The sequence below is a fragment of the Antechinus flavipes genome, chromosome 4, assembly GCF_016432865.1.
Source record: "Antechinus flavipes isolate AdamAnt ecotype Samford, QLD, Australia chromosome 4, AdamAnt_v2, whole genome shotgun sequence".
NCBI lineage: Eukaryota > Metazoa > Chordata > Mammalia > Dasyuromorphia > Dasyuridae > Antechinus > Antechinus flavipes.
In genome coordinates this window covers 117,635,683-117,650,651 of record NC_067401.1, presented here as the reverse complement: position 1 = coordinate 117,650,651, position 14,969 = coordinate 117,635,683, and the positions used below count along the sequence as shown (strand labels likewise).

The 14,969-nt window shown below is 38.4% G+C and overlaps 1 protein-coding gene across 2 annotated transcripts in view; it reads left to right on the top strand.

Moving 5' to 3' along the window:
- Positions 1–7,017: 7,017 nt before the first annotated feature.
- Positions 7,018–14,969, top strand: part of CLTC (clathrin heavy chain) — a 75,544-nt gene continuing 67,592 nt past the window's right edge. The window contains exon 1 of one of the 2 annotated variants that reach the window (XM_051994130.1): positions 7,018–7,517. In XM_051994130.1, coding sequence (XP_051850090.1) covers positions 7,476–7,517 — 42 coding nt within the window. In that variant the 5' untranslated portion in view covers positions 7,018–7,475. The remainder of the gene's footprint in view (positions 7,518–14,969) is intronic. The other variant, XM_051994131.1, reaches the window with a different exon arrangement.

The following is a 14,969-nucleotide window of genomic DNA, read 5'->3' as shown; positions in this document are numbered from 1 at the left end:
TACAACAATTTTTCCTAATTGTCATTTATTTTTTGTTATAAATTTGACATTTATATGAACTTTTCCAAAAACAAGGAAGATAAGATTGTATATGACACTGAATCTTAATTATCAACTCATTAAAAAAAAAGTTGAATTTAGCATATTTCCAACATTGCTTTGCTTGACTGTTCCCTTTTAGCTTCTATGTACTTTGTAATGCTTCAGTCATTTTTAAAAATATTAGTATCATTGTGTCCTACTTCTCCCCACTTCTCTGATAAAAGCCTTTCCTTATAATACAAATAAGCAAAGTTAAGCAAAACAAATTTACATTTCGTCCATGTCTGAAATGTCTCATCTTTAATCTATTAGCTCCATGTGAAGTAGTGGGAAGCATGAATCATTATTAGTCTTTTGGAATAGTAGTTAGTATTATATCAACCATAGTTAAGTCACATAACTTCTTAATGCTATATAACTCTTTATAATTATAGATATGTGGATATGAATTGGAAAAGTTTCTTCACCTGGGAATTCCCTATACCTCTTAAATCACAGATCTAGTCCCTATTCCCTATTGTATTGCATGATAAATATATCAGTTATTCTCCAGTAAATGGACACCCACTTTTTTTCCCATTACTTTGCTTTAACAATAAATACTGCAACAATTTTGTGCAGCTGGAGCCCTTTTTTAGTTTGAATTCTTTGTGGGAAATACGTATGTATGTGTGTGTGTATAAATAAGTGCATAATAATGATATTGCTGGCCAAAAGGGTATGCAGAGTTCATTTTTTTCCCAGAATGGTTGGATCATTTTATAGCTCCACCAATGGTACTTTTGTGTGTCTATTGTATTCTTTTCCCCCCCAGTTTATGTGGATTTTCCCAGGTATACTTGTTGCTGAAGTTGCAAAGCTTTAGCCCATTTACTAAGGGTTGGGCTCACTCTCTTGGTGGATCCCCTCTCCCAAACTCTGCAGGCTTCTGAATACTTTTTTTTTTTTAAGCTGAATATCTTACTTTTGTTTTCTTTACCATCAGTTCCTTTGTTTAGATCTTTCCTGAGGTACATTAGAAAGTTGATCTTTTCTATATCCCTTCATGTTGTCACATTAATTGGGCATGGAAAGTTTGAAATCAGATGTACTGCAGATTGTTTCCACAACAGTTGTGTCATGGGGTAAAGACTATAGGTATTGAGTGAACCTTGGTCCTCTGCCTGACTTTTTGAGCTTGGCAATAGCACAGAGGTGAAGGGATCAGAGGTGGAGGTAGGGGAGGAAGATAAAAAGGAAAAAAAAACTTGTTGGGTCACACTTTTCCAAGATAGATAGGAGTAAGGTGGTGGGAAGTAGAAAGAAAGTACCTACATACAAGCGTTATCTCTCAAAGTGTTTAAACTGAATGAGTTTAATGAGAAACAATTCTATAAGTGGCAAGAGGGTCAAAATATTAAAACATAAAGGAAAAGGAATAAGAATAATACAAAACTATTTCAATTCTACAAGAAATTGTGGTAAAAAAAAAGCAAAAGATCTTAAGCTACAACTAAAAATGACACAATTTGCAAATCTGAGACTACTCATTAATGAAAATTTAATGAAGGAGGGATATATGAGGCAATTCTGCCTCAACAATAACAAAAAGCTATCTATGAAAATAATTGATTTGCATAATATCCCAAATAAAAATGACCTGTTTAGAAGTCTTATTTTTGTTTCAAAGAAAATTGAGGAAATGGACAAATGTGCCAAAGTCATACTACTTGATTTACTAATGCATGGAGGGCAGGGTATCAATTTAAAAGGTGCTTTGGTTCTATTCCAGAATGTGTAGCATACAACTCTGTTGCTATCTGGGACTTCCAGTAAGGGGTGTGGAAGTTCCCTGGTGCCAACAGAAAAAACAGCTATTCCCACATGGCAGAGTGTGTGTCCTTGTTCCTTTGTGTCTTCCTCAGAGAAGAGATGAATGAAAAGTGGGCCTGAGATAGACAAAGCTAGTCTGGTTTTGAGAAGTTGGGTCTCAGATTCCAACTAACTGGTAGCAGAAGTCTCCTCTACTAAGAAGATATTTCCTGACAGGAAAAAGAATCCAAACCTTGGCTTGCCAGAAAACAAGGACTTTGAGGGAATTATTTAAACAGCATGGATACTGTGTGACAATGAAAGATATGGCACCTGTCCCATTAGTGGTCTACAGCAATCTTAGCAAGGTCATCAAGCTGGGTTATTCCTGACCTCATCTGTGAGGTCATTCTTTATCCCTGACATTTATTTCCAGCTGTCTTGCCACTGTGGGTAATGCCTCCCCTGCCTTGTTCTAGAAATAAGCAGTGGAGGTAATTCCATTCCTTCCTTTGTTTCTGCAAAGACTGTGTCAGTTGAATTATCCTAATGATCCAGTTACCATCCCCGTGACTTAAGACCATAATATTCCTTTCTAGTCACCATTCCTCTATTTTGGTTGTGATCTTGTCCTTTTTGAGTATGGGGAATACTTGCATTTTGTATTTATATCCTCAACATTTAACACAGTTTTTGACACATAGGAAACCTTTAAATACATCTACATTTACACTAAATATTCAACAACCATTTATTAAATTCCTATTATATGTGGTGATTCAAGACAATTCTGACTTGGGATGGAAAATTTCATCTGCATCCAGAGAAAGTTTGTTTGCTTTTTCTCTCTTGTTATTTTTCTCTTTTGATTTGATTTTTCTTGTACAACATTACCGATATGGAAATGTTTAAAAGGATTGTATATGTTTAACCTATATCAGATAGTTTGCTGTTTTGGGGAGGAAGAAAAATTTGGAACCCAAAAATCTTACAAAAATGAATGTTGGAAACTATTTTTAAATGTATTTGGAAAAATAAAATACTATTGCAGGGAAAAATAAACTATTAAATTGTGTGTATCATCAAAGACATACAAAATCAAAGTTCCTGTCTTCAAGGATATTCTACTGGGGATTAGGGGCAAGCTAGATAGTTTAATACAAAGCAAAGAGTAAAGAAAGAAAAGGAGAAACCAGGCAGAATAACAGTTGAGAAAAGGAGGGCAGAAGAGATGACATCTAAGCTGAACTTTGATGGAAGAAATATCAAAAGCAGAGATTGCATTATATACTGTACAAATGCATATAACCCAGAAGTGAAATGTCAAGTTCTAGACATAGATACTAGTCCAATTTAGCTGAAATTAGAATGTACATGGTAGATAACATAAGGGGGGAGGATAGGTTGTGTTTGAGCAACAGCAGGAAAGCAGTGTCAAGGGATAACTAAATAATTGGAGAAGAGGGAGGAATGAAGTGTAGGAAAACAAAGATGGGAGGTGGGGTATAGGTTATGAAAGACTTTGAACATCATAGATTTTTTTGATCTTGGAGGTGATAGGGAACCACTAGACAATATTGAGTAGGGGGCTGAATTGGACTGACCTAAATTTTAGGAAAATCACTTTGGTTAAGTGGAGGATGGCATGAAGTAGTAAGAGACTTGTGGCTGGGAGACTAATCAGCAGGCAATTGCAGTAATTCAGGCATGTGGTGATAAAAGGCCTCTGGATGGTGGTAGCAGTGTCAAAAAAGGGTATATATTTGAGATAGGTTACCAAGGGAGGTAAAATTGATAGATTTTGGCAAGAGACTGGATATGTGGTTGAAAGAGAATGAGTAGCTGACAATGACTCCTAGGTTGATGGAATCTGAACTCATATCTTGATTACTGATCCAGCATTTTATCAAGTGTACCACTTAGCTACCTCAATAGGAAGCTGCGTTTTCTTCAACAATAGTAGTAAAGTTAGAAAGAGGGGAGGGTCTGGGGGAAAGGGATAAATTAAGAAGCTTGTAGAGGAAACAGAGTTACTTATTCTGAGCAGATAGTAACATGGTCAGACTTGTGTCTATATTGGCATCTGGGTAGAAGTGGAGAGATCACAAGTAGGGGATATATGTGGGGTAAGAGATGATAAAGCCTTGGACTAGAGTGGTTGCAGTGGGGTGGAAAAGAATAAGAAAAGAGCAACTGAATGGATTTTAGCAGGTAAGGAAGGAGTTTGTTAAGAATATGGATGATAAGAGAACATTATACACAGCAACAACAAGATTATACGATGCTGGATGTGGCTCTTTTCAACACTGAGGTGATTCAGGACAGTTCCAACGGTCTGTGATGGAGAGAACCATCTGTACCCAGAGAGAAGACTGTGGGGACTGAGTGTGGATCACAACATAGTATATTCACTTTTGTTTTTGTGGTTGTTTGTATTTTTTTCTTTCTCATTTGTTTCCTTTTTTGATCTGATTTTTCTTGTGCAGCAAGATAATTGTGGAAATAGGTATAGAAGAGCTGTATATGTTCAGCATATATATTGGATTGGTTGCCTTCTAGAGGAGGGGGTAAGGGAAGAGAAGGGAGAAAAAAATTTGGAACACAAGGTTCAATTCCTTCATTTTACAGATGAGAAAACTAAGGCTAGAAAGACTGATTTGTACAAATAGATACAAGTAGTAATAGGTAGGATTTGAACCCAAGTCTTTTGTTTCCAGAACCATCAAACTGGATGGTGAGACACATAGATATTGCAGGGAGGGGAGAAGAGTGACAAAGGTAAGTTTCAGAAGTATCAACTGGACATTCAGGTAGAGTTGGCTAGCAAGTAGCTGGTGATGGGTTCAACTATTCATTATTATTTTCAAATATTTGGTCCAAGAATGCAACTTGGCTTTTTACCATGCAAATCATTCCCAAACTACAGTAACAAGGTCTTGGCTCCTGTTTCAGATTTCTTTATCATGGGAAAGAATGATCTCTATTTGGAAATAAGGCAAATCAAGACTCAAATTAAAATGTGAAACATAAAAAACCTTGTTTCAATTCAAGCATATTTTTATATAATACACTTTGTGTTCCTAAAATATAGTTATCTTTAATAAAGAGCACTGAAAGTTAATACTATGCCTCTATCCACAAAATATTTCCCCCATGGTTTCAAAATTTCTAGAATATACTTTCTAAGTAAAGATAAAAGGAAGTCTAATTTCTTCTACTTCTTCCAAGATTCCTAATTTCCTCAGCCTGGGCACTTTCTCCACTGACAAGGATTATAACCATTCTACATTTCAGTATATGACTCCAAATTGCTGTTGCCTGTACTAGGTAGACCATCTTTTGGTAATAGACCTGTCCTCATTTTGCTAGGCTAGGTAATGACAGGCTATATATAACTGGGCTCATGTCTATAACATTTTCATTTTTTGAGAAATTGCCAGAGTTTGTATTCTGTTGGCATAGAATTTCAGGAGCTGAAGTTCACAGCGCATGCAGCAAAAAGAGATTTTGGTGCATGTACAGCATCTGCATTAGAGAGAACTAGAGTTTTCACTGCCTTAAAGATATAGGTTTGGTATTAGCATAGCCCCTCATTTTTATAAGTGATTTATAAATCTTCCTCTAAATGCTATATAAATGTTAAATCGTTATGGAGTATACAAATTATGTCTTTCAGAAGATTCCTTGTTTAGATGTCATTTTATGTTTTCAAGTTGGTAGTTAAGAACAAAATTCTTGAGGTCTAGTCCAGTCCCCTTCCTCTTGGTCTGCACCATACAAAGATATTCAAGTGATTTTCAATGGTTGTTAATATATTCTAAATCTTTTTTGTTCTTAATTTAAATCCTTGTCATAATTTAGAGCACATCTTTTACGGGCATTAGAGAGAAGTGAGTTCATTTAACTGGGGGAAGAGATGAGGTTCAAACATGTTTTCATATATGATAAAGCTCTCAGAACTTTAAATGATTCCAAGCAGTTTATTGCTACTGGCCACTTTATAATAAATGTCATATTCTGTTCAAGGTGCACAGGTACGCTCCACCATTCATTACTCTCCTAATGAGATTCACAGAACAAGAACAGACTAGCAATCATTTGGTTAATTCTACAGATAAGGACTAGAACTTGCTCAAAATCACAAAAGTAGCTACATGACTCAGTTGTGTTAGATCTGAAATTCGTAAGATCTGAGTTCAAATGCAAGACACTTGGCAATATGATGTCTATCCAATTTTCTCCCCTGTAAAGAATAATTATAGTACCTGATTCTCCGGATTGTTGTGAGGCTCGAGTTATTTGTAAAAGGGCTTTGCAAATTTCAAAGTGCTATATAAATGCTATTATTAGTAAGTGAAATGAGATTTGAACCCTGGTACTACTTTTTGATTCCTCATCCCTATTCTAGACTTCAAATGCAGTGCTTCCCCATGGGCCCTCTGAAGCAAGACCTGAGAATGCAGGCTCATAAGGTCCACGAGGGCAAGGATCAGGCTTTATTTAAATAGCTTCCTACTTCCATCCACACCTGGTCTAGGGCAAGTACCGGCCAAGTTCCCCTCCCCCTACCATCTGCTGCAGGAACTGTGGAATGAATGAATGAATGAATGAATGAACGAAGGGGCAAACCCGGACTACGGGCTGGACCTCAGTTTCCCCACCCGGCAGGGCAGGTGCATTTGCATTTTAATCTTCCCGAGAGGCACCCACCCACGAAATTAGGCGGGGGCGAGCTGGCAGCTGGCTGGGTTGAGGCCAGGCCCCCACGCCCGCCCTTCCGAGACGCAGAGGCGTTTTCCTTAGTCACGGGGAGAGGAGGGAGGAGGCTGCAGGATTGCTTGCCTGCTGGCGCCCCGACCTCAGCCGGCCGGTCCCCGAATATGGGTTGGGGTGAGAGGGAATTTTCTCCCTCTCACAGAACCAATACCACCGTCGGCGCAGGTTCTTCCTAGTCCTGATCCCCGCGCTCAAGGCACCATCCCCGTCTGTCCCCCCCAAGCAGCGGCGAAGCTACTTGCCCTCCCTTCCCGCATCACGTGTACCCGGAAGCCTGTGGGAGGGCCCAAACCGCCCACGGAAATGACGTAGATCCACCCTAGTCGCATGATGTGGCAAAATGAAAAAAAAAAAGATTGGGGGTTGGGGAGGAAAAGTGAGAGGGAGGGGAAAGTGATGAGTCCAGAAAATAGTCCCTCGAGGTCCTAAGGGACTACGACGCTGGTCAGAGCAAAAAGACCAGCAGGCTTGCGCACTGCGCTCCGAATCCCTGCGCCCGGCCGGGAGTCGTCTTTTGGGGGGGGAGGGGTACATAAGGCGGAGGGAGTACTTTGCTCTGAGCCCGGCCAAAGTGCTCTCCCAGAAATCCCTCCGCCGGGCTCAGCCGTTTCCGGAGTCTGCGCTGCGCCCGGTTCCGCCATTGCGGCTCTCCCAACCCCAGGAGCCTCCGCCCCCGGCCAGAGCTTGTCCGTCCGTCCGTCTGCCTGCCCGCCAGCTACCCCCCCCACGCCTGCACCCCAAGAGAGCAGCCTCGCCGCGCCCGACCTCCCCCCCTTCCCCTCCTCCTCTTTCCCCCGCGAAGAGCCCCGGCGGCCTCAGCCCCTCAGCCCCAGTGACAGGAGCAGACAGGAGCCCCCGGCAGCGCCATGGCCCAGATCCTGCCCATCCGTTTCCAGGAGCATCTCCAGGTGCGGCCGGCCGCCCGTCGGGGCTGGTGCGAGGGCCCGAGCCAGGGTTAGGGTTGCTGCGGGGTGGGTGGCTCCAGGCCTGGCTCGTAGCGGGGCCCCGGCTAGGGTTGAGGCGGGCGGCGGGGAAGAGGGGAGGGAGATGTGAGTAATCTAGAGACGAAGCCTGCGAAGGGGCAAGAGAGCGAGGACCGTGGCCGCCCTGCTGTCAGGTGTTGCGCACCCGCAGCCGGACAGGCCCTTCCTCTTCTCCGGGAGTCGCCTCCCCCACCTGAGGTCAGAGGGGTGGGGTAGGGGGGATTGTCACCTCCTGTTTCCCTTTTTTCCTATGCACCCCCCTATGTTGGCGCCCTGAAGTGTTAGTGTGTGTGTGTGTGTGTGTGTGTGTGTGTGTGTGTGTGTGTGTGTGTGTGTAGGTGGAAAAGCAGCAGCTCTTTTCCTCCTCCCTCTGCGGCTCCCTGCGACGGGAAGGGCACCTTTCTAAGGGAGAGGGGAGCTGTCTGCCTCTCCCCCTCCCCCGAGCCTTTGGAGAGGGAAGGTCACCGCTCCTGGATCCCTCAAAAAAGGGAGCGTGATGACTTGGTCCTGTGTCCACCGGGCACACCATGGGCACAAGGTCCTTGGGGGAAAGGAGGATGTTCCCCCTCCCCATGGAGAAACTAGAAAGCATGACTTCAGTCCTAGTTCCAGGGATGAAGGATGACTATGTGAGACGGCCCAGCGGTCACCGAGGCCTGCTGGATATTGAGGCCAAGTTAAACTCAGTGGAGCTAGGGGCATCCCTAGGAGGTTATCTCGGAAAGGAACAGGGCCCCCAGGTGGAGAGAATCTGGCTTGCGATTGACCTGCAGAATTCCCGAGTCCTCACTGTCATTTAGTTTACCTAGACCTTTCCAAATGTAGGAGTCTATCAAAAGGGCTTGAGTAGGAAGATACAGGCTAAGCCGGCTTGTGTCTGCTGGCAGGTGCATCATGGAAATGGTCTAGAATAGGCTTTTCTAACCTCTGTTCTTGGAACTCCCACTCTACAGTGGCCACTGTCACCTTGGCTGAAACCATATTTTCCCAAATGAACAATCTGTTTTAGTTCAGGCTCATCAGAAGTTAGTTGGTTTTTATTTATTATTTATTTGTTTTTTGTTTTGTAATTAAAGTATTATTGATGTTAGACAGTGATGTCTAATCATTGAACTCCTCCTTCCTCCCATCTTAGAGTGTTTTTGTTAATTTTTACTCTTTGTTACTACACCTAGGACAAAGGAGCAAACTTCATGTTGGAAGAATCTACTGTTTTTAGGCCATTCATATTATCTTTGTTGATATATGCAAGAGAAAAAGAAACTGTTTCTTTTTTTTTTAACCTATGTTTAAGAAACTATTTAGAAAGACTAAAGAAACAGTGGTGCTAGGAACAACACAGTCCAAGTTTTCAGAGCATGAATGGAGGAAAGCATTCTATATTGTAACAGAATACACTTTAGCATCAAAGAGACCAGAATATTAAAATTTATTTTAATGGTAGAATCTGCCTTTATTTTTAGATTGAGAAATAGTCATATTGTGAAAAATGTGACTCAGAAAGAAGAAATGAAAACTAGTATTCTAATCAGATTTTCTTCAGTTGTATGTAGAACTTTTTTAAAAAGCAGATATGACTTTTTTATTTTTTGAACTGCAGAAATAAAGCCTACCAGATAAATCTTTTGAACTGAAATCCTCCTTTTTCTAAAGTTTGGCAACAGTAAAACAATACCCATTAACCCTCTTATATAATAAAAATGTACTAAGTAGGTAGAAGAAAGATTTTTAAAATTGAAAACTAATTTATGCTCATTGATTTCTTTATAGGCCAGGTATGTCACAAATTGGATTGGAAGGGATAGACCTTGGATTTTTTCTTTTTTTTCTTTTCTTTTCTTTCTTTTTTTTTTTTTATTTTTTTATTTACAAGGTTCCTTTTATATAGTTTTGTGCAGTTTGCACCATCAGTAATTTGGGGTAATTTCCAGACACATAAAACCTAGATAAAAGTTTATTAACAGTACTTTTGGTATAGAAACTGTTTAACCTTTTTAAAGATGTTTGTCACTAGTAACTGTAATTTGATTTCTATAGACATTTATTGACAAGCTTTATGTCTTATCAGCAAAGGTTAATTTATTTAACTCAGGAGAAGACATTCCAGGGATTGAAGAGAGATGGTCAGCCTATCTATTTGTGAGGTTCTCTTGGAACAGAAGGGTTCCTTTAGAGACAGAAAGTGGAAAAAACTTTACTATAGCCAACCTTCAAACTGTTGTCCTTTTTAAAGCACATATAGCAGATGCCATTGTATTCCCAGGTTCTTTGGATTTATAGTTGATCTTACCTTTGGCTTTTCCCTTTCTCTTCTCTGGTGAATAAGGATATGAAATGTGTAGGTTAAGTGGTAAGAACTGCCAGAGCAAGTTTGATTTAGAAGCAGGAAGCAATAATGAATTATTGGGAGACTTCTCTTTTTCACCTTTGTCCCCAGTTCCTACAGTAACTGTTGTTCTCCTGAATAAGCAGGTGTACAACAGTACATGCTGGGAAAGAAAGTTCCTAACTATGTCATTTAAATTGTAGTAATGGATAATCTCTTGAGATAAAAGTGTAATCAAAAAGGGGTATGGTGAGAATGAACTTGTTTCACTATGATTGAGAACAGTTTATCAATTGGAAGCTTATGGAACTGACATTTAACTAGGTCACTTAATGCTCATTCTGCTTCTTAGAACAGTTATTTCTGATTATAATTGATTGGATCATTTGTGTAGAATTAGAAGGGATCTTGAGCCATCTAGTTCAGCCTCCTTATTGTATAATTGATGTGATTTGTTCAAGATTACACTAGGATTCCATTATTTTGAGTGCTTTTTTCAACTTTGTCACCATATTTCTTGAATTTTCTTGCATTTGACTTGATATAAAACCTACCATTGAACCTAAATATATATTTTAAGGTCTTTTGGATATGTCTCATTCTTTTTCTAGAAAAAATATGAGACTGTACTAATGAATTTCTTATTTTCTACTTGAGACTTTATATTCATTTCTTCTTCCTCCTCCTCCTCCTGCTACCTTCCTGGTTTAGGTACTAATCACCTCTGGAACCTAATAGTCTCCTAACTGCTATCCCTGTCTCCTTTCTACAACTTATTCTTCACATAAGTTTGACCATGTGTTTCTTGCTCTTCTGTACTCCCAGTAGCCTATAGGATAAAATGTAAGCTCTAGTTGGCCTTTGAAGGCCTTCAACATTGTTTTAAGTTATATTTATAACCTTAACCTGTAATATATTCTGTTTTGTCAGAATGGACTGCTCATTATCTTCTAGTTTTATCTTGTACAGACCATCTCTTGAGGTTAAAATACTATCTTCACATTTTCACCTATCTAAATTTTCTCTGTTTATTCCAGGGTTAGCTTAGTGCTAGCTAAGAAATACAGGGGGATTGCTACAACTCAGCTAAAAACGGATCTGGCATATTTTTTCTTAGACCTTTTACTAGGGCAGTTCTTGGCCTTATCAAAATCTCCCTTGTACCTTTCACCTTTGTGACTCTGCTCATATAAAGTCAAATGAAATAACATGAGAACTGCTTTACAAATCTTAATATAATATAAATTATCAATTCCACAAAGATAGGGACTATTAATATTTGAATGAAATTGGGAAGAAGACCAAGGTGAATAGTTTAGCGATGTAAATAAAATCCTAATGTGTTAAACATTCTTTCCTGCTGAATTTAAGGTCAAATAATCGACCTATTCTTCAATCAGTTATGTTGAGATTTTGTTAGATTGTATGTTATCTTTTCCTCATAAAGCTATTAGACAATAACTCAGGCACCACAGTTCTTTCTCCAAAACATGTATCCATAGAGGCCACATATTGCAGAAAAAATAGCGCCAACTCTAGCATTAGAAAGCCTAGGTTCAGATCCTATTCTTATTACTTATCCGGGTGCCCTTAGTCAAATTACTTAACCTTCCTGCTCATTTGTAAAATGAGGAGTTTGGATTAGATGACTTCTGAGTGAGAGACATACGTATATAACATTGGGATGGAGTGAGGGGAGAAGAAAAGCCATTTAAATTGAAACAAGAGTATTTGAAAGGATGATTTTTTTGGGGTACTTATGGTATTGTAGAATTGTTTTGTTATAGTAAAATCTTGTACATTTCTTTTGATATTGTAAAAAGTTAAGGAGAGGTGGATGTTTTATGAATGAAATATGATTTATTAAGCACTTGCTGTGTTGCTGACACTGTGGCAAGCTTTAGAGCTACAAATACAAAAGTAGTATAGTCTTTGCCTTCCAGAATCTTTCAGATAGTCGAAGACAGTAGATCTTAGAGAATGATGGCTGGGGAAGGAGTGCTTGCTAAGTCATAGATGGTGAATGGAGCAGTAGAGCAAGCAATTGACATGTCCTTTTTAGGAATGGTAGGGTTGATTTGATTATTGGTTGTAGCACTAGTGGTGGAAAAGGGGGAATAGAAGTGTTATAACAAGGTAATGAAAATGGTTGGAGAGCAGTGGTCACATGACCATGGTGGATCTAAGTTGGTATATATTTATATTGAGAAATCTCACCAATCATGAGTGTAGGTGTCCAAGATGAGAACTGGAAGCCATATCACAGTTAAGTAGGCATAGCATGAAGATAGCGGAGAATAGTAGCAGATAGCATTTGGGGTCTAGACTATGCTAGTTAAGAATAACTCTCCCAGTAAATATCATATACCTAATCCTGGAAGGAGCCTTATATGTGTAGTTGGTAATAGTGAAAAGAATGCTATGCTTGGAATAAGAACTTATGGGTTCAAGTCTTTGTCACTTAATAGTTGTGTATTTTAGAGGTCTGTTCCTTCTTTTCTAAAATAAGAGTATGGGGCTGTTAAGGACTGTTCCAAATCCTATGTAAATAAATAAATGTATAATCCTATGACTTAACTTTCTTGTCTTCTCTAAGTCTTACAAAATTATTCAGACTATTTCACTGATGTGAGTAATTTTGTTGGATTTTGTAGGAATAGTGTAGTAATAAAGACTCTGAAGGAAACTAGAATGTATTGGCCATGGTTTCAAACTGTATATTTAAAAAAAAAAAAAAAAAAAAGGATTAGTAGGTACACCAGAATAGTGTTTCTTTGCCATACTAACAGCCACAATAAAGCTTATGCAGCTTATCTCATGGTGGCATATACCACTTTGGTAATTGCTAGTTTTAGGGTCTAAGAAAGAAGTGCTCATGTACTACTGCATTATCTACCTTTTCATGTTCCTCTTCTGTTCTAGGGGTCGGTCTGGCTTACCTGTGTGCTTATAAGACAGCACCTTTGCCTTGCATCTGCATGATAAGCAATACTTCTTAAGTGTATATGACAACTTAGATATATTAACACATTATTTTGAATGGTAGTTACCCAGGGTTGTGCTTTGGAAAAGCAAATGTCAGCAACTGCCATCTGCCTGCTGGGTGAAGATAACAGGACTCAAAATTGATCTGTATTTAAACAGAAGTTTTGGTAGACAGGTACAGGAAGAAGGTCAGCTTATTCTATGTGGAGGTCTTTATAGGTCCTTTTTTGGGGAAAAGTGGTAGAAACATTACCAATACAGAAGGAAAATAGATTCTTCAGAAGTGATATAGTGGAATACTGGCTACTATCTCTTGACTGTCTTCTTAATGCTCATCTTTGAGAGAAAAACTAGCCTATAGTCAGTTTGTAATTTAAATTTGATCTTGTGATTTAAAAATAAAATTATAATTCCCCCCAAAATCTATGAAAGCCATATAATGATGCTAAGTGGACAGAAAATCTTTTTATTTTATTACTATTTTGTACATGCTCTTCTGAAAAAGTTTGTTTTGTCTTCTTCCCCTAGATAGAAGAGTGAATTTGTTGCTTAATGTTTGTATATAGCCCTTCATGTTAAATGATAGGAGTACTCTTCTTAAATCTGATAAATTTATTAAAAGCTAATTGAGAATACTTACCTCCTTAAATACTTACTAAAACAATAAATTAGGTGCTCCCTCCATTCTTGACTGAATGCTTTTTGTTAATAACCTTCAAAGCTTTATTTAGATGTTTAGCCTTTAATGCACATCCTGTCTTCAGACTAGAGAGCTTATCTATTTGACTTTGTGATATGAAATACCAATTTTAAAATTTCTCATCTTATTTTAAGTTAACTTAAAACATCTTAAGTATTTATAACCTGAATTTAACAACAGTTTTACCCTATTAAAAAAAAAAAAGTTCAGTTGACCAGGGCAGTCGATAGAACTTCATGAATCAATAGCACAAGTATAGGATCTAGTGGCATGCAGGTGTTTGCATATTGGATGTCTTTTTCTTTGTTTAAAAAAAAAAAAATAGAGAATTACATTATCTGGCAAGAATGCTTTAGGTCATCACAGTCATTAAAAGTATTTGATTTTCTTCTTTCCCTTGAAGAAGAAAGGATGTGAATAGAAACATATCATGTTAGTGGAACTCAACCAGATCCTATTCCCTAAAGCAAACTCTCCATCACCTTTTCTTCACCATCATCCCTTTCCCACCAGGCTATGTAATAGGTTCACCCAGAATGAGTAGGATAGAACCATGAATATTTCCATGCTTAAAAAAAATCAGATAAATAAGGTCCTCAAGTTTTTTTGGGAAAAGCAGTAATTTTTAGGGAAAGAGGCTATTAATTTGAATTCTTTTAAAAAGTTTTTGGAAAAACTTTAAGCTTTAGGGAAATCCATTTTATTCTGTCAGTATACATCTATTGCTGTGAAATGCTAATTGTATTTAGAGATTATAAATTAAGCTTATTGGCTTTTAAGCTAGTGAGTTCCATTGCTTTTAGCTTACATACTGGGAACTACAAGGCATAATCTTGATGTAACAATATCGCTCAGTCTTTGGAGTGTCCAACTGTACTATTTGCTATTTTACTTATAAAAGAATTGTTATTTGTCAGGTAAGTTTGAAAATAACAAAATTACATTTAATTGCCAAGGCCATTTTCATGTACGAGGAACTCGGTTGTCCTCCCTACATTTCTTCCCACCCCTCACTTGCTACTGTTAGCAGTGTGTCAATACTGTGAGACATGATTGCTGTTTTGGTACTTATTTCTATAGAATTTTTAAGGGCAGGTCCTGTAGTGACAAATGTTTAATTTATTTAAAACTTGATGAAACATGTCAAATTTTCCCTTTTTGGATAAGCAGAAAATTATTAGAAATAAATTGGAATATTGTATCTGTATTCTAATATTTCCAAATACCATTGTAAATACCATGTAAATTATCAGGACCTTTTTACATATACCTTTTCTTTGCACTTTAGCTTCAAATTAAAAAAAAAAAAAAAAGCCACCAGCAATTTCCAACCTCACTCAGTCTAATCCTCTTAGCTACTTATTAT